Consider the following 19,734-nt stretch of genomic DNA (forward strand, 5'->3'; position numbering starts at 1 on the left):
TTGTAACGTTTTTGACGAAAACGGACGTGCGGCAAAATGAAAATTGCCACGCGTCCATTTTGGGTCGGAGACCTTACCGCCAGCCGTTGACCTAGCGGTAAAGTCTCATGCGGTAACTGGGCGATAATGCTTGACGCGTCAAATGCCGCTTGCCGCACGTCCGAAAATTAAAAAAAAAAAATTTTTTTTTGACACGTGTATCGGAGACACTCCAAAAATGAAATGACCACAAGAGCCACGCGGTAGCCGGGCAGTAACTCCATTTTGGCACACATTGGGTGCGCGTAGATACTTACGCGGCTTAGTAAAAGGGCCCCACGCGGTGTTTTATAGTTGGTGTACATTATGTGCTAACATTTAGGCCTTCTCATGAGCAGGCCCAAATGCCAGCGATCACAACCTAGGCGCTCTCCCTACAGAATTTGCGCTAGTATTTTACAAAGACGCAGATACCTAGGTGCATTTATAAACTAGGCGCTTTCCTGCCATATTAACTGAGGAGCCCTGTTATAAAGGTGCCCTCATTATATATTCCTTGGTAAACTAAATAGGAAGGCTACATGTTTATGCACTATCACCGATGTATTTTTGTACAGTGACACAGTTTCATGAAATAAAAGATGAACAGCAATGACAGCATCTTCAGTCTGTAAAAATTTTAAAAATAATAATAAAATAAAAAAACAGCCTCTACAGCCAGCAATTACTGAACCCCAACATGGATTTAAAGGATACCGACTTATCTTCCAAATGCAAAATAACTCTTCAGTTGTCAGCCCATGTTATGTGGTTTCCCAGAAGTGAAGCTCAGTCTCTTTTAACGTGGAGAATAAATTCGATTTGTTCCAGGTTTAAAGGCGTGCAGTCAAAGTGTGAACGTATTGGAAGACAAGACATAAAATTTAACAGTGAATTGGTACAGAATGCAGACTATATTGAAAGGTATCACCGGGCAACTCTTAATCGCTGGAGATGTGGTTTTCATTTTGTAGAGTGTGCCAGCGTTCTATTTTCTTATCCTTGTTCTTCAAACACTCGTACCAGTGTTTCAGACGCTCCCCTTTTGCGGTGATGCCCAGCTGGCATCCACCTGCAGGAGAAAGATGACAATATAAAGTGGATTAATAGAGTCATACCCAGGCATTGGAAAACATTAATCCCCAGGGTGGGTGCCCAATTTGTGCATGCAATTTAATTACTGAGCCAATTACCTTGGATTCTATATATGGCGCCCGAAAATCCCCGTGAAAACTGAAGCATATTCTATAACAATGCATATAACTTCATTGGTTAAGTAGCTAATCAGTGCTATTAACTGGATGTTAAGCAATTATCAGCACTAATTGGCATTAATTGAGATTTACGCGCACAACTCGCTAAGTGTATTCTATAAAGTGGTGTGCATAAATTTTAAATTGCACAGTTGAAAAGGGCATGGTCATGTGTGGGGTGTGGGCGTTTCTAAAATCTATGCGCATTATTATAGAAAACACCTGCTCTGCACCTAATTTAGGCGTCGGGATTTACACCAATTAAATTGTGGCTTAAATGGACACGATCAAGTTTGGTCATGTGGTAAGCCACTTGGCATATTCTATATACCTTGTGGAAATTTAAGTCTATTCTATAAAATTTAGGCATACTTTAGAGAATACGCCTAGGCATAATTTTTTTCTGTGTGAATTTTTCAGGTGCCATATGTAGAATCTGGCCCTCAGTGCCAATAATTGGATGCTAACAATCAATTATTGTATTCACCAGGCATATAACCACTTATATAGTGAAGGGAGCAGTAAATCAAAGGTCATATAGTACTCAGCTTCAACTTAATAATAATGTCATGTTTAATAGTCTGGTTCAATGATACCCTTTAATTGGATCATCAGATCCGCGCATCTACCTCTGTAATGGCTAGAATGAGCCAAGCATATCTCAGAGGTAGTGACGTAATCCTCATAGATCCTCTCATTCTATTCTTTTTTTCAAAAGTTTTTATTTTTTTCATTAATTATCAGTAAACTTAATAGCTAAATACTTAGCTTTTTTTGAGTATTACTCTTTTATTCTTCAGTATGCATGATGGAGACTCGGTTAGACCAAGTCTAACTTTTGAAAAAAAAGAATAGAACAAGAGGATCTATGAGGATTACGACACTACCTCCGAGATATGCTTGGCTCATTCTAGCCTTTACAGAGGTAGATGTGCGGATCTGATGATCCAATTAAAGGGTATCATTGAACCAGACTATTGAACATGGCATTATTATTATTAAGTTGAAGCTGAGTACTATATGACAATCAATCATTGGCATTAATTGGCAACAACTTGGATTTACGCATGCATCTTCCTAGGTGCAATTCTATAAAGATGCACGCGCAAATTTTAAAGCACGACTGAAAAGGGGACATGGCCATGGGAGGGGCACAGGGGCGTTCACTATAATGATGCGTGCAATATTATAGAATTTGGAGGATCCGTGCCTAACTTGCACATGAGGATTTATAAATTCTCACGCCCAAAGTTGGGTGCAGATCCCGAATCTACATGCTATTCTATCAATGCACCCAACTCAAGAGCCATTTATAGAATAGCATCTGCACACATTTTTTCGGCACCCACATTTGGGCACCATTTACTGAATCTAGTCCTAAATGTGAATATTTGTGAAGAATTATATGGCCTGATTGCCACAACTACCATATATGAAAGGCCAGTTGTTATAACGAATGATCATTTTAAATATAGCTTGGAAAGAGCGGAGGAGAAGCCTAGTGATTAGAGTGCCAGGCTGACAACCAGCAAAGCCAAGTTCAGGGGTCCTTTTAGTAAGGTGCGCTGAAAAGTGTCCCTCGCAGGTGTAATCATGTGTATTGGATGCGAGCAGGTTCATTTTTCAGCGCACCTCCAAAAAAGGTGCTTCTTTTTGGCCAAATATGGACATGCGGCAAAGTTTCTTGATATTATCTCCCTATTGGTTTGCACATTTGTCAGCCTCTACTTTTGCTGTTTTGCAAAGTCTCACGCATTAACAGGGCGGTAATCGTCAGCACGCGTACAATGACGATTACCGCCCAGTTAGCGCCGCATGCCGGACATTTTGCGGTACGCATAGTGGGCACGTGTAAAAAATGAAATTATCCCCCCTCCAAGCCATGTGGTAGCCGGGCGATAGTTCCAAATCAGCACCCGTTGCGCGTGAGTAGGCACCTACGTGGCTTAGTAAAAGGGCCCCACAAATCTCGCTGCTGCTTCTTATCTTGACCAAGTCACTATGGGACCGTTTTACAAAGATGTGGTAGTCGCTACACTTGTGCAGCATGTGCCAAAATGAGACTACCGCCAGGCTAGCGCACCCCCTGGCGGTAATTTCAGAATTGGCGCACGTCCATACCGCAGGGACAGATTATTTTTTTTATTTTCCTACCGCGTGTGCCATTTCCAGTGTTAAGCGGCAGTTGGCACACACTGAGCAGTCACCACACATGTAGCATGTGAGCCCTTACCGCTAGGTCAATGCAGGGGCATAGCCAGACTTCGGCGGGTGGGGGGTCCAGAGCCCGAGGTGAGGGGGCACATTTAGCCTTCCCCCCGGCACCGCCAACCCCCTGCGCCATTGCTGAACTGCCAATGCCGAACCCCCCCCCCCCCCCCCCCCCCGCCACCAACTTTGATCTGCAAGGCTTCGTTCTGTTTCTGTACAACGTGCAGGGCGTCAGACTAGAACGAAGCCTTGCGCAGGATTGGGAAGAAGAGGACCTCGGCTAACCAGTAGGCCACTCCTCCACTGTTGCTACTATTTGAGATTCTACATGGAATGTTGCTATTCCACTAGCAACATTCCATGTAGAAGTCGGCCCTTGGAGATCACCATTGTGTCCGCGCAGGCTTCTACATGGAATGTTGCTAGTGGAATAGCAACATTCCATGTAGAATCTCCAATAGTATCTATTTTATTTTTGTTACATTCGTACCCCGCGCTTTCCCACTCATGGCAGGCTCAATTCGGCTTACATGGGGCAATGGAGGGTTAAGTGACTTGCCCAGAGTCACAATCACAGCCCCTAAGTCCACCCGCACAGAAAAGACATTTTTCATTTGTAACATGTTCAGGCAAAAGCGTTTAAGTGTTGTGTGCTATTCCTGAAATAATTAGGAATTCATCATTATCAACTGCAGGTCTTTGTGAGATGTTCAGATGGTTTCCAATCATTCTAGACAAAGCAGCCTAGAATTCCTGCTCATCAAAAGAACAGTGATTGTAATTTTAAACCATTCCCAAATACACTTCCCCCCAAACCCTGACTAGTTCAAATTCAATCAGCTGTAAGAAAGCAGTCCAATCATTTGAAATTGCTGCAGACAATGTGAACTGATTTAAAACACGAAAAGCAACAGCTCCGTAGCTTAGAAAATTGAGGGTCAACTTTACTTGAAACGGCAAATACAGCCCAGAAATGAAATTACATAAATTTTGAATCATCGCAAAAAAAGGTTAAAATAGTTCTCTGGCGACAAATGTTACTGCAATGAAATTTAGGCTTATTCTATAAAGAACGCCTAAATTAAGGCGTACTTTATAGAATGCACTTTGGCAAATTTATTTTTTTATTTACTAGTAAAAAAGCCCCGTTTCTGATGCAAATGAAACGGGGGGGCTAGCAAGGGTTTCTTCTGTGTGCATGTGGGAGTGTGTGTGTTCCTGCCCTCTCTCCCCTCCCCCCTCTGAGTCCTTCATTGTTACAGAGAGAGCGATTTGATTTCCTGCTTTGCTGTTTTCCTTCACTGTTTGTGTTAGAGAGAGAGCGAGGGCGGGGCAGACACTCATGGGGAAACCGGATATCTCTCCCCCTTCACACTTCCGGCTGGAGGCTTCGTAGAACGTTGGGGTTGCCTTTTATATAGAGAGATTACATTTGTACCCCGCGCTTTCCCGCTCATCGCAGGCTCAATAGGGCTTACATAGTAACAAGAGAATACAATCTGAGGTATCAGAATCAACAAAGGAGGTATGTGATAGGACAAATGAACAAGGAGTAAGTGGGATAGAAGAGGTGTGAGAGAAAGGATAGGGCTAGGTAAGGAGGTGGGGCGATAAAGGAGAAGTTGGGAGGAGCATGGAGGGTAAGAAGGTTGATAGGAGATATTTCCTGAGTCATTGTTGTTAAAGTTTAGTTGGACCGGTAAATAGATGTATTGTTTATGTTTGTTTATGGTATGTCAAGTCATTCGGGTAAACCTGTTTGAATAGATGGGTTTTCAATAGTTTCCTAAAGGGATGATATTCACTAATTGACCAAATGTATCTGGGTAGAGCATTCCAGAGTTGGGATCCCAGGTAGGGAAAGTTAGATGCATGGTAGGTTTTGAACTTTAGAATTTCATTTAAATTTCATTTTGGCGCCAGATTTTTAGGCATGATATATAGAATCTAGTCTTTCGTGTTAAACATCTCAAATCCAAATAGAAAACATGATCATTTTTGAAACCACAAAAAGCCTTTTTTTTTTTTTTTTTCAAAAATACCATTTTAAACAAGGTTTTATGTTCTGTGAGTTTTTTTTTTTGTTTGTTACATTTGTACCCCACGCTTGCTCAATGCGGCTTACATGGGGCAATGGAGGGTTAAGTGACTTGCCCAGAGTCACAAGGAGCTGTCTGTGCCTGAAGTGGGAATCGAACTCAGTTCCTCAGGACCAAAGTCCACCACCCTAACCACTAGGCCACTCCTCCACTGTTGGCACTATTTGAGATTCTACATGGAATGTTGCTATTCCACTAGATCACCAATGTGGCCGCGCAGGCTTCTGCGAGTCTGACGTCCTGCACGTACGTGCAGGACATCAGACTCACAGAAACAGAAGCCTGCGCAGCCTTCTACATGGAATGTTGCTAGTGGAATAGCAACATTCAATGTAGAATCTCCAATAGTAGCAACATTCCATGTAGAATCTCCAATAGTATCTATTTTATTTTTGTTACATTTATACCCTGCGCTGTCCCTCTCATGGCAGGCTCAATGCGGCTTACATGGGGCAATGGAGGATTAAGTGACTTGCCCAGAGTCACAAGGAGCTGCCTGTGCCTGAAGTGGGAATTGAACTCAGTTCCCCAGGACCAAAGTCCACCACCCTAACCACTAGGCAGTTTATCTTTTCAGGCCATTTTTGAAAAAAATTTTACAAAATCAAGCCATTGGGATGTAGGATGGGCCAGCATTTTTAGCAGACTGGTCACCCAGACATCCCAGGAGAGCAATTGGGCACCCTAGGGGGCGCTGCTGTAGACTTTGTATAAATGCTCCCAGGTACACATCTCACCAGTGCTCCCTTTGTCTGCTAAGCCCTCTAAACCCCATTACCCTCAAATGTACACACTACAATAGCCCTTATGGGTGAAGAGGGTATCTATATGTAGGTACAGTGGGTTTCTGGTGAGTTTTGGAGGGCTCACAGTTTCCACCACAAGTGTAATAGATAGGGGGAGATATGGGCCTGGGTCTACCTGTCTACAGTGCACTGCACTCACACTAGACTACTCCAGGGACCTGCATGCTGCTCTAATAGACCTGGCTATAACATCTGAGGCTGTCACAGAGGCTGGTGAGTACTATTTTTATTTACATTTTTGGGGGGTGGGAGGGGGTTAGTGACAACTGGGGGAGTAAGGGGAGGTCATCCCTGATTCCCCTCCAGTGGCCATGTGGTCACTTAGGGCACCTTTTTGTGCCTTATTCATTATAAAAACAGGTCTAGACCTAAACACTGAAATTTTTGTCCTAGATGTTTACATTTTGTTCCATTATGATTGTAAAATGTCCAAGTGTTAGGCACACCCTAAGCCCATCCTAATTCCACCTTCAAAATGCCCCCAACATACCTCCTTGTGATTTGAATGCACTGCAGACGGAATGCATGAATAAACATCTGTAAAACAGGTTTCGAAAACACCATTTTGGATATTTGGAGAAGAAATCCGCCCAAATGGCGCTTTATCACACTTTTTGGAAGATTTTCTCTTTTGAAAATGAGCCCCATAAGAATAGCCATACTGGGTCAAACCAGTGGTCCATCTAGCCCAGTATCCTGCTTCCAACAGTGGCCAATCCGAATGTCAACTCTGCCGGTCCCCTGCCCCCTCTGAAGTCAACTTCCTGTTCCAGGGTAGGAGACTGGCAGAGCTGACAGCTGCATGACTGCTCAGTGAATTCCTTTACTGCTTGGAGGGAGGGTGATGTGCCTGGAGCAACCAAGCTAAGTACGCCATTGAGCAACAAAGCATTATATTTGAGAGAAAGGCTTTTATAGTCATGGGTTCAGTAAAAATTATATCTTAAGGACCATAATATGTATTGTAAGCCACATTGAGTCTGCAAAGAGGTGGGAAAATGTGGGATACAAATGCAATAAATAAATAAAATAATATGAATTGTGTCCATAATATACAGACTACCCACAGCACTGCTTCCCAATCTTTCTGTGGCTGTGACCCCATGATTGCGGCCAAATAAAAATGTGTGGCCCACTGTAGGTGCAGAATGATGATGATGTATCTATGGAGAGACCAAGTAGGTTGTGATCCTTACGGCAGGTTTTTTGAGCCCATTTGTGGTCCTGACCTACAGTAGTCTCTCCCTAGTGCTAGCAATGACTAACCTATTGTTTCAGTACTACAAGTAGTTATAGATAAGGTTATTGATTACTGTTGCTGATTTATTTTATATATATAACTATATGGTGAAATGGTTTGGTATATCTGTTTGTTCAATTATGAAAAAGTAGACTATTGATTTTTGATATTGGTTTTGTTTGATTATATGTTTTAATATTATGTATGTTTTAGTGTAACCCACCCAGAACACTGGATGTGGTGGGATATAAATCTGAGAAGAAATAAATATCCAAAATGCCACGTAGGCTACAGCTATGTTGTAGTTAGGGAGTGCACAACTTTAAAAGCTATTCTCATGGATGAAGTTAGTATTCCACTGGTGGAAATGGGCTCTATGAAACTTGCTTTGTGTAAACCAATGTGGGTACTGTCATTTACTTTAAGCACAGAAGTTCCTAAGGATGCAAATAAGGCAAGGATTGAAATATAAGAACATAAGCGCTGCCATACTGGGACAGACCAAAGACCCATCAAGCCCAGTAGTCTGCTTCCAATAGTGGCCAATCCAGGTCACAAGTACCTGGTGAGATCCCAGCACAGTAAAACACATTTTATACTGCTTATCCTAGAAATAAGCAGTGGAGTTTTCTAAGTCCATCTTAATAATGGCTTATTGAGTTTCTTTTTAGGAAATTATCCCAAAGTGTTTTTAAACCCTGCTAAGCTAACTATTTTTACCCCCAATAAATTCCAAAGTTTAATTACACATTGAATAAAGTATTTTCTTTAGTTTATTTTAAATTTACTACTTAGTAGCTTCATTGTGTGCCCCCTAGTCCTAGTATTTTTGGAAAGAGTAAACAAGCGATTTATCTCTACCCGTTCCTCTCCACTCATTATTTTATAGACCTCTATCAAAACATGTATTCTGGTAAAGAGTTGGTGGGCCACATGTACCTCACGGAATTTACAGTTATGCAAGCAGTAGGAGAATTACTCACAAAATAATAGCACTGGTATTAAAAACCTGTTTTGTATCTTATGTGAGTACTGTCATCAGTATGAGTTTGCAAACAGACCCGCTTGCCTGGCTGAACCTAAGCAGGATTGTAACAGTTCGGATTCTTCTATGAATGTCCAATGGGCAGCTGGCCTCATGGATTTGCCCTGATGTGACATACAATTTTTATTACCTTGTTTAAGTATTGATAGAAGCAGTGGCGATCCTAGCCAGCATGACACCCAGGGTGGATCGCCGATGCCCCCCCCCCCCGGCGAAATGACACCCCCCCCGGGTGCATGCCGCTGGGGGGGGGGGGGGTGCCGCGGCGCGCGCCTGTCAGCTGAGTTTGCTGACTTTGCTAACTTCGCTGCAGCTCCCTCTGCCCCGGCCGGAACAGGAAGTAGCCTGTTCCGGGGCAGAGGGAGCTGCAGCGAAGTTAGCGAAGTCAGCTGACAGGCGTGCGCCATGGCACCCCCCCCCCCAGCAGCGTGCACCCGGGGCGGACCGCCCCCACCGCCCCCCCCCCCCTTGGTACGCCACTGGATAGAAGTACATAGGCCCACGGTTCCTCTAACATACATTACCTATAGAACATCTGTTCTAATTCTCTAACCACAGTATATAACTCTGAACCCCTCCCACCAAAACTAAAACTTACCGATATAATCATTGGATTTGCCAATGTCATAATCCCAAACAGAGATATCCAGTTGTTTTTTCGCTAGATCATTGTGTTTTATTTCATAGAAAAACTCCTAAGAAAAAATATGTATAAATTACAAAATGTATTGGACTCACATATAAATCAGCAGCATAGTGTACATCAAACATCACAAAAACAGATAATGCACCATTATCTTCTCTAAATACATGCAGTGTTCTTCTTGGATGAGGTTATACGTTCTTGACTTAGGGCCCCATGTACTAGAACTTAGCGTGTGCTATGGGAATTAGCATGTGCTAATTGCTAAGAAGCCCATAGGTATAAAATGGCCTCTTAGTATAGACTGTAGACCACATTACTATCAACAAATCCATCCTTTCCTTTTGATTACGATCCATTATTCTTATCAAAGCCTTTGCCAAGTCTAACTCAGCTATCTACACCAGTGTTTCCCAAGTCCAGTCCCAGAGTACCCCTTGCCAGTCAGGTTTTCAGGATATCCGCAATGAATATGCATGAACTTGATTTGCATACACTGCCTCCATTATATGCAAAAAGACTGCGATGCACTTCTAGGAAAGAAAGGACAACCAGTACCGCCATCTTTTTCAAGACTCCTGCATTGTCAGTCTATGTTTTTCTGTCTACATATCATCTAGAGATATTAATTAAGACTCCTGAAGCAGGCACTTGGCAGAAACACGGCACCCCTGTCGAGTCTGAGTCTACAGAATAAAGATCATTTTCTTCTACGCACAGTCCGTCTATATCGTTGTCCTTCATTGTGTTTGGAAGCGTCCTGTTGCATACACTACTCCTTTTGACTTACCTAACTTTGGGTGCCATATACTGAATCTGGCCCTACATGCTATTACTTACCTTGTTTTTGAACCTAAATTACTCCACACACTTAAATCCCAGAGCAAATCGTCCTCCGTAAACAAGCACTTTCTGAGCTTCCACCTTCTACCATAGCCACAGTCAAAACACCTGAGGCTGGATCGGAAACAGGAGATCAGAGCCGTAGCGAGGGGAGCTGACACCCGGGGCGGGTCGCCGCTGCGCACCCCCCCCCCCCCCGGGTGCAGCAAGGCGCACCCTCCTCCCGCTGGAGCGCACCCCCCCCCTGGAGCGCATACCTCCCCTCCCCCCCGGAGCGCATAACTGCGGCGAGGGACGGGCGGGAGGGCCAATCCGCCCCGACTGCACGTTGCTGGGGTGTGTCGGCTCCGCGCTGGTTCACTGCTCTCTCTGTCCCGGAACAGGAAGTAACCTGTTCCGGGGCAAAGAGGGCAATGCACCAGCGCAGAGCCGACACCCCCCAGCGGCGTGCACCCGGGGCGGACCGCCCCCCCCCCCTTCCTACGCCACTGCAGGAGATGTGCTTAAGTGCATGTCATCTCTTCATGTTGCAGGACTAGTCTTGCATCTCTTACTGCAGCAACACAGGGCCCCATGAAGAGGAGTTCTGGGTCAGTCACCTTGATTCCCCGGCTCCTGCCATAAGAACAGCTTTGACATAAAGCTATTACATTTGTACTCATACCCCAAAAGAATGGGACTTCCTTACCTCATTAAATTCTGGATTCAACGTCTTCTTTTTTATCTGGGTTTTCTGTTTGGACTTCTTGCCCATGTCTGGTTTCAGCCACCTAAGAAACAGTGTAAATTAGTATTCAAATACGGCTCCCTCTCCAGGCTGTGAAAAATGAGGATGACTTCCTGGACCATGAAATGGTCTCAGAATAATTCTAAAACGACTTCGTAAAGCTCCTAATCACACAGCAGTAACTGTACTTTTCACTGAATTTTTAAATTAGATCTTGATGTAATTGAATTAAATACAACTTTTTCAATTTTATTATAACTGCATTTTTTTTTTTATATAACAGAATGCAACAATAAGTGAAAGATATTTAAAATGAATTGGATTGCAAATGAGGCTTGAATTTTAACTTCCTTGCAAAGTGGACTGGCCAAAGCTAGCAGTAGATATATCCTAGGTGTAAAGAGCTGTAATTGTGAAACAGATTGAAGAATATTTTGTACAAAAGAACTGATTGATGTCTGGCGATCTGAAGAATAATTCAGCCACCGGTGACACACTGACAAAATCAACAGCATTAGATTACTCAAGTTAAAGAGTTAAAGGTGTGCCGAATGTGAAAAATAGAAGACTGACGGCTTAACTGCAGAGTTGTGGACTGTTAAATTGGAAGACTAGACTCTGGATGACATGACACTCGAGTATAGATTAAGGAGGTCTGTGAGGGAGTGAGTGGTGTAGCGACACCACTCCCTCACTGATGGTCTAGTTAAGGTTACTGTGGAACTTTGTACGTCTAAGTACTTTGAAAATGAGCCCCTTGGTAATGTAACGTGAGAGAAAACTAACAACTTATAGCAGCAGCTTCAGAGAGCATTTTCCATCTCACAGATAGGCTGCAGAGAATACCTTCTCCTGCTTTAGACTTAGCCTGGCCTCAGAATGACATCCTATAGTATATCTCCTATCAAACTGAGCTCTCTTTTTCATCAAGCACTGCCATTTCCTCCCCTCACCCTCCCCACTGACAGTTTGAACTTCGTGGGTGTGGCTTGGATCTCTTTCAGGGAGAGAAAACTAACAACTTATAGCAGCAGCTTCAGAGAGCATTTTCCATCTCACAGATAGGCTGCAGAGAATACCTTCTCCTGCTTTAGACTTAATCCTACCCACCCTACCCCTCTACCCACCCACCCCTAGAGTAGAGAGTTGCACGGGGACAGAAATCTTACCCATCCCCGCCCGTCCCTGCTGGAATCTTACCCGTCCCCACCCATCCCCACTGGAATCTTACCCATCCCCACCCATCCCCGCAAAAATTTAAACCATCCCAACCCGTCCCCACCCATCCCCGCAAGAATTTAACCCATCCCCACCCATCCCCGTAAGAATTTAATAGTACATAAAAGACAGTTCCAGTCAGCTCCCTCAGTCTCTTTCTGGATTTGAGCCACAGCACTGTAGGCAAGGAAGGAACGGAAGTTGGAACTTGGAACTCTGGTGCGCACATGTAAGATCTGTCTCTGATTCACTGGCAGTGTGTGCTGAGAGGCCGCCACATGCACGCGCCAGTAGGTCAAGTGACATCTGATTCTCGTGCCTGTGTCAGAGCTGAGGGCTGTGCACCAGCCTGGGAGCAAAGAGGATTAATAGTAACATAGTAAGTGACAGCAAATAGACCTGAACGGTCCATCCACTCTGCCCAATAGTCACACTCATGATCAATTCATCATTAAATCAACGAGTGTGATATTATATACTTGATTATGGTTTTTCTTTCGTGTTTCTGGAACAAAGACCACAGAAGTCTATCTGGCCCCATCCTTATGTTCCAACTGCTGGAGTTGCCATCGAAGCCCACTCCAGCCTATTCATGTTCTCATTTGTGGGACACAGACCGTAAAAGTCTGTCCAGCACTGTCCTCATGTTCCAGCCACTGAAGTTGCTGCTTAAGCCCTTTCCAGCCCATCCTACACCAGATTGCCATGTATGAGACACAGACCATACAAGTCTGCCAGGTATCAGCTCTAGTTCATCACAGCCAGAGTCACCATCTAAGTGTCACTTGACACATCCACACACATGCAGCCATTTAAGGTTAGCTTTTTATATAACTTCCATTTTCTAATTAGAGATCCTCTGTGTTCATCCCACGCGTTTTTGAATTCCGTCATCATTTGTGACTCTACCACCTCCTTAATGGAAGACTTTCCACATTTATGCTGTTAAAGCAAGGAAGAAGAGGAGGAGGAGGAGGAGACAGCACTCAAATAAATTGGTATTCGGTAGATGAGAGGCTGGTGCAGGTGCAGCTTACACTTTCACGGGAAGCCCACAGAACTGGTTCTATCCCCGCGGGAACCCCGCAGGAACTGCCTCCGTCCCCACGGGAACCCCGCAGAACTGGTTCCATCCCCGCGGGAACCCCGCAGGAACTGCCTCCGTCCCCGCGGGAATCCCGCGGGTTCCGCGGGATTCCCGCGGGGACGGAAACCGTGCAGCTCTCTACCCTAGAGTGACATGTCTTATATAACCTCCCTATCAACCCACTCATTACTTTACCTCACCCATTTCTATTCTTCTATCACCTTCTCCCACTACTCCAACCAGAGTTACACCTAATCACACTGACCACCCTTCAACATCTTCTGTCCTGTGACTGTTCTCTTGTGCTTGACTGCTTAAATATTTTAAATTTAAATGCTTTACTTTTTGTCTATTAGATTGTAAGCTCTTTGAGCAGGGACTGTCTTTCTTCTGTGTTTGTACAGCGCTGCGTACACTTTGTAGCGCTCTAGAAATGTTAAATAGTAGTAGTAGTAGTATTCAGATTCGTAAATTTGAATATAGCACATTGCATTATCAACCTGCTTATTTTCGAAGGAGAAAGGCGGCCATCTTCCGACACAAATCGGGAGATGGCCAGCTTTCTCCTAAGGCCGGCCAAATCGGTATAATCGAAAGCCGATTTTGGCCAGCTTCAACTGCTTTCCGTCGCAGGGCCGGCCAAAATTCAAGGGGGCGTGTCGGCAGTGTACCGAAGGCGGGACGGGGGTGTGGTTAAGAGACGGACGGCCTCGGCCGATAATGGAAAAAAGAAAGCCGACCCTGACAAGCATTTGGCCGACTTTACTTGGTTCCTTTTTGTTCACGACCAAGCCTTGAAAAGGTGCCCGAACTGACCAGATGACCAGCGGAAGGAATAGGGAATCACCTCCCCTTACTCCCCCAGTGGTCACCAACCCCTCTCAGCCAAAAAAAATTTAAAAAACATTTTTTTGCCAGCCTCAAATGTCATACCCAGCTCCATCATAGCACTATGCAGGTCCCTGGAGCAGTTTTTAGTGGGTACTGCAGTGCACTTCAGGCAGGTGGACCCAGGCCCATCCCCCCTACCTGTTACACTTGTGGTGGTAAATGGGAGCCCTCCAAAACCCACCTGAAACCCACTGTACCCACATCTAGGTGCCCCCCTTCATCTCTAAGGGCTATGGTAGTGTACAGTTGTGGGTAGTGTGTTTTGGGTTTTTTTTGGGGGGGTCAGCACCCAAGGTAAGGGAGCTATGCACCTGGGAGCAATTTGTGAAGTCCACTGCAGTGCCCCCTAGGGTGCTCGGTTGGTGTCCTGGCATGTGAGGGGGACCAGTCCACTACAAATGCTGGCTCCTCCCATGACCAAATGGCTTGGATTTGGCCAGGTTTGAGATGGCCGCCATTAGTTTCTATTATTGGCGAAAACCAATGGCAGCCATCTCTAACGCCGGCGATCTCTAAAGGCGGCTCAAATGTTGAGATTTGGCCGGCCCCGACCGTATTATCGAAACAAAAGATGGCCGGCCATCTTGTTTCGATAATGCAGTCGGGTACACCACTTAACCCGGCCGTCATTAGAGATGGCCGCCCTTATAGATGGCCGGCCCCGTTCGATTATGCCCCTCCATGTCACCTGCAATTTTGTTGACACTTTTGGGCAGTGATTGATGATTTAAAGGCTCTACTTCGGATCTTTAGATCCTTGCTGGTCTCTTCAGTTGTCTGAACACACTGAAATACCAGTTTATGGTTCAATAATTTTTATTGATGACAGAACAAAGTTAACGGTTAGCAAGCACAATATATATCCAGTTGAACAAAACGAACAAAGTACCTTCAGGTTGCTAGTCTCATCATCAATGTTTTAACGTTTCTTCCCCCGTTCCTCCAATGCCACCCCCACCCCAACAAAATCAATGCGAACTGCCTGTTAACTGAAATACCAGTTTAAAGGATTGAAACACATGCTCTGAGCATTCAAGACAAGGAGTGTTTTGTTGTGGGTTCATCTTTATTTGTTATAGCACTTTTCCTCCAGCAACTCTAAATATGTCTTGCCCCTTTCGTATATTGAAGAAAAGAGAAGCCAGGCTCACCCGAAAAGTAAAGAGAAATTAAGGAAGACAATTGGCAAAGAGACTAAGCGGGTAGCTATGAGAGCACCAGGGAAAAGTCTGCCCACTGATATGCCCAGTCAGAGGAACTCAGAAGCAGGACTCCTCTAACAAGGAAACAGAGCTTAGGGAGCCTCGGGCACAGCTAGAGGGAGCCCATCTCATCAGGGAGTTGGGTAAGGCACAACAGACATACCAGAGATTGCAAAAAGAGAAGGAAGCTCTTCAACTGCAGATGGAACAAGCACAGGACATGAGACAAGGTCCATGTACCAAGAGGATAGAGAAAACAGGTCCCCAGCGAAGCTGTGTACAGCAGATGGAAGAGAACAAGAGTGTGGATACTAAGTCCCAGAGCTTTGATCCTACAGAGGCAGGTATACAGTCCAAGCTAGAGGAGCTACAGTCCTGGGAAATCTTGCTGGTCCACTGGGAGGAGCAACTGAACCAGGAGAGAGACTGGTCACAGGTGATACAAAACTATTCAAGGCTGTTAAAACACATGCGGACTGTGAAATATTGCAGGAAGACCTTAGGAAATTGGAAGACTGGGCATCCAGATGGCAGATGAAATTTAATGTGGACAAATGCAAAGTGATGCACATTGGAAAGAATAATCTGAATGATAGTTACCTGATGCTAGAGTCCACCTTGGGGGTCAGCGCTCAAGAAAAAGATCTGGGTGTCATCATAGATAATATTCTGAAATCTTCTGCTTAGTGTGCAGCGGCGGCGGCCAAAAAAGCAAATAGGATGCTAGGAATTATTAGGAAAGGGATGGTTAATGAAACCGAAAATACTATAATGCCTTTGTATCGCTCCATGATGCATCCGCACCTCGAGTATTGCGTTCAGTTCTGGTTGCCGTACCTCAAAAAAGATATAGCGGAATTTAGAAAAGGTTCAAAGAAGAGTGACTAAAATGATAAAGGGGATGGAACTCCTCTCGTATGAGGAAAGGCTAAAGAGGTTAGGGCCCTTCAGCTTGGAAAAGAGATAGATGAGGGGAGATATGATTGAGGTCTACAAAATCCTGAGTGTGTAGAGCGAGTAGAAGTAAATTGATTTTTTTACTCGTTCCAACAGTACAAAGACTAGGGGACATTCGAGGAAGTCACATGGAAATACTTTTAAAACAAATAGGAGGAAATATTTTTCACTCCACGAATAGCTAAGCTCTGGAACGCTTTGCCAGAGGAGGTGGTAACAGCAGTTAGTGTATCTGGGTTTAAAAAAGGTTTAGACAAATTCCTGGAGGAAACGTCCATAATCTGCTGTTGAGACAGACATGGGAAACTACTGCTTGCCCTGGGATTTGTAGCATGGAGTGTTGTCGCGCTTTGAGTTTCTGCCAGGTACTTGTGACCAGGCTTGGCCACTGTTTGGAAAACAGGATACTGGGCTAGATGGACCATTGATCTGACCCAGTATGGCTAAGTCTTATGTTCTTTTGTTCTAAAGGAAATCGTTTGCTGTTTTGATGACTTGGAAATAAATACCATTTTACTTTTTTACGTGGTCTACTCTTTTTCCTGTTGGTCTGGATCTTGCGCTAGACAATTGTTGCTGATTTTCTGTAGCAAATGGTGCGCATTGGGGCTGGAACTACTACCGGCATCCGCGTTGGGCCAGTGGTAATTCCAGATCAGCATGTGGAAAGCCCGCATTGGGCTTACCACTGCTTTGTACAATGGCCCCCTAGGTTCCCCAGTCCTGAACCGTTACCTAGTCCCATCAGCCGTCTCTATCAAGCATCGATGTCTTGTTTGAACTAAGGCCTCCTTTTACAAAGCAGTGCTACTGATTAGTGGTGCACTGAATGTGAAGAAGCCTTTTCGCATTCAGCGCACACTAATCGGTAGCGTCACTTTGTAAAAGGAGCCCTAAGTCTCCGAAGGTTGATCATCAAACCCAACGTTGCTTTAAGGTGAATATCAGTGATCAAAATGTGAGATCTTCTAAGAGATTAATGTGCAAGAGCAAAAATGCTCTGTACGATATGCCAAAAGAAAAAAAAACTAACATTAATTTGAACATAATCTGTGTTTAATGAACTACAAATCTGCATATTGAACAAAAGCTCAATTTGCTTAATTTCTTAATTAATTCAGACTAACTAGCTTTGTTCCAACTCTTTCAGCAAATTATGCAATGTTTATTAATTGAATCAGAAATAAAGCTTATTTCCTAGATAAAGATTCTTGGCAGTAAATGCTGTTTTATGGCATACACAATCAATTAATTCTAAGTAATTAAGAAGCTAATTTTGAGTTTTGCCTACTAAACTGAAACCTCTTAAGGATGAGTTGGGGAAATAGGTTACAACCTTCAGCTTTCTGGTGTGTGTATGTTTTACAAGTCCTAAAAAAGATATAGTGGAATTAGAAACGGTACAGAGAAGGGCGACAAAAATGATAAAAGGGATGGGATGACTTCCCAATGAGGAAAGGCTAAAGAGGTTAGGGCTCTTCAGCTTGGAGAAGGGAAGGCCAACTGAAGATATGATAGACGTCTACAAAATGCTAAATGGAGTTGAATGGGCAGATGTGAATCGTTTGTTTACTTTTTGCAAAAATACAAGGACTAGGGGTACACAATGAAACTACTAAGTAGTACATTTTTAAACAACTGGAAAAAATATTTCTTTACTGAAAATGTAGTTAAACTCTGGAATTGGTTGCCAGACAATGTAGTAAAAGCAGTTAATGTGGCAGTGTTGAAAAAGAGGTTTGAACAAGTTCCTAAAACAAAAGTCCATAAGCCATAATTAAGATGGATGGGAAAATCCACTGCTTATTCCAGGAATAAGTAGCATAAAATCTGTTTTACTCTTTTGGGATCTTGCCAGCTTCTTGCGACCTGGATTGGCCAATGTTGGAAACAAGATACTGGGCTTGATGGACCTTTGTCTTTCCCAGTATGGTGATTTTTTTTTTGTTACATTTGTACCCTGCACTTTCCCACTCATGGCAGGCTCAATGCGGCTTACATATTGCATACAGGTACTTATTTGTACCTGGGGCAATGGAGAGTTAAGTGACTTGCCCAGAGTCACAGGAAGTTGGCCCTTGCAGATCACCAATGTGGTCGCGCAGGCTTCTGCTTCTGTGAGTCTGACGTCCTGCACAGAAACAGAAGCCTGCGCAGCCTTCTACATGGAATGTTGCTAGTGGAATAGCAACCTACCTATGGGATGTTTTTTATTGTTTTAGTTATTACAAAACCCAAACATCTTGTATTAAGTTGAAATACATATAGTTGTATATATAGTTATATATTGGTTTGGGAACCCTCGGAAGATACCACTTTAAGGCAACTTCATGACTTCTTGCCTAGTGGCATAGCCTATCTTCATTGGGTCATCCCTTAGTTAACTATTTTTATGGTGCACCATAAAAATAGTTAACTAAGGGATGACCCAATGAAGATAGGCTATGCCGCTAGGCAAGAAGTCATGAAGTTGCCTTAAAGTGGTATCTTCCGAGGGTTCCCAAACCAATATATAACTATATATACAACTATATGTATTTCAACTTAATACAAGATGTTTGGGTTTTGTAATAACTAAAACAATAAAAAACATCCCATAGGTAGGCTGCTTGCATACATATAGTTCTTATCTTTGGATTTGTGAAGAGTGTGATTGAATTTACCAAAGATTTTTGGAGTTTGGAGATCTCAAGTGGTTTCAGCTAGTGGAATAGCAACATTCCATGTAGAATCTCCAATAATAGCAACATTCCATCTAGAATCTCCAATAGTATCTATTTTATTTTTGTTACATTTGTACCCCGTGCTTTCCCACTCATGGCAGGCTCAATGCGGCTTACCTGGGGCAATGGAGGGTTAAGCGACTTGTCCAGAGTCACAAGGAGCTGCCTGTGCCTGAAGTGGGAATTGAACTCAGTTCCTCAGTTCTCCATGACCAAAGTCCACCACCCTAACCACTAGGCCACTCCTCCACTGTTGCTACTATTTCAGATTCTACATGGATCACCAATGTGGCCACGCAGGCTTCTGCTTCTGTGAGTCTGACGTCCTGCACGTACATGCAGGACGTCAGACTCACAGAAACAGAAGCCTGCGCAGCCTTCTACATGGAATGTTGCTAGTGGAATAGCAACATTCCATGTAGAATTTCCAATAGTAGCAACATTCCATGTAGAATCTCCAATAGTATCTATTTTATTTTTGTTACATTTGTACCCCACGCTTTCCCACTTATGGCAGGCTCAATGCAGCTTACATGGGGCAATGGAGGGTTAAGTGACTTGCCCAGAGTCACAAGGAGCTGCCTGTGCCTGAAGTGGGAATCGAACTCAGTTCCTCAGGACCAAAGTCCACCACCCTAACCACTAGGCCACTCCTCCACTTATGCTTTTATGTTCTTAAGTCAAATTACTATGACCTGACTGTATGCTTTGACTAACTTGGCAATATGCAACCGACTCCTTACTTACTAACAGGATACATTCCTGTAAGAC

General features: G+C 43.9%; 1 protein-coding gene across 1 annotated transcript in view; it reads right to left on the reverse strand.

The window, feature by feature from the left end:
* Window positions 1–915: 915 nt before the first annotated feature.
* RPH3A (rabphilin 3A) overlaps window positions 916–19,734 on the reverse strand; it is a 166,013-nt gene continuing 147,194 nt past the window's right edge. Inside the window, exons 18-20 of the mRNA XM_030218773.1 lie at window positions 10,847–10,928; window positions 9,271–9,367; window positions 916–1,090 (exon numbers count right to left, since the gene is read on the reverse strand). Of these exons, the coding sequence (XP_030074633.1) occupies window positions 960–1,090; window positions 9,271–9,367; window positions 10,847–10,928 (310 nt within the window). The 3' untranslated portion in view covers window positions 916–959. The remainder of the gene's footprint in view (window positions 1,091–9,270; window positions 9,368–10,846; window positions 10,929–19,734) is intronic.

The sequence above is a fragment of the Microcaecilia unicolor genome, chromosome 11 (genome assembly GCF_901765095.1).
Source record: "Microcaecilia unicolor chromosome 11, aMicUni1.1, whole genome shotgun sequence".
NCBI lineage: Eukaryota > Metazoa > Chordata > Amphibia > Gymnophiona > Siphonopidae > Microcaecilia > Microcaecilia unicolor.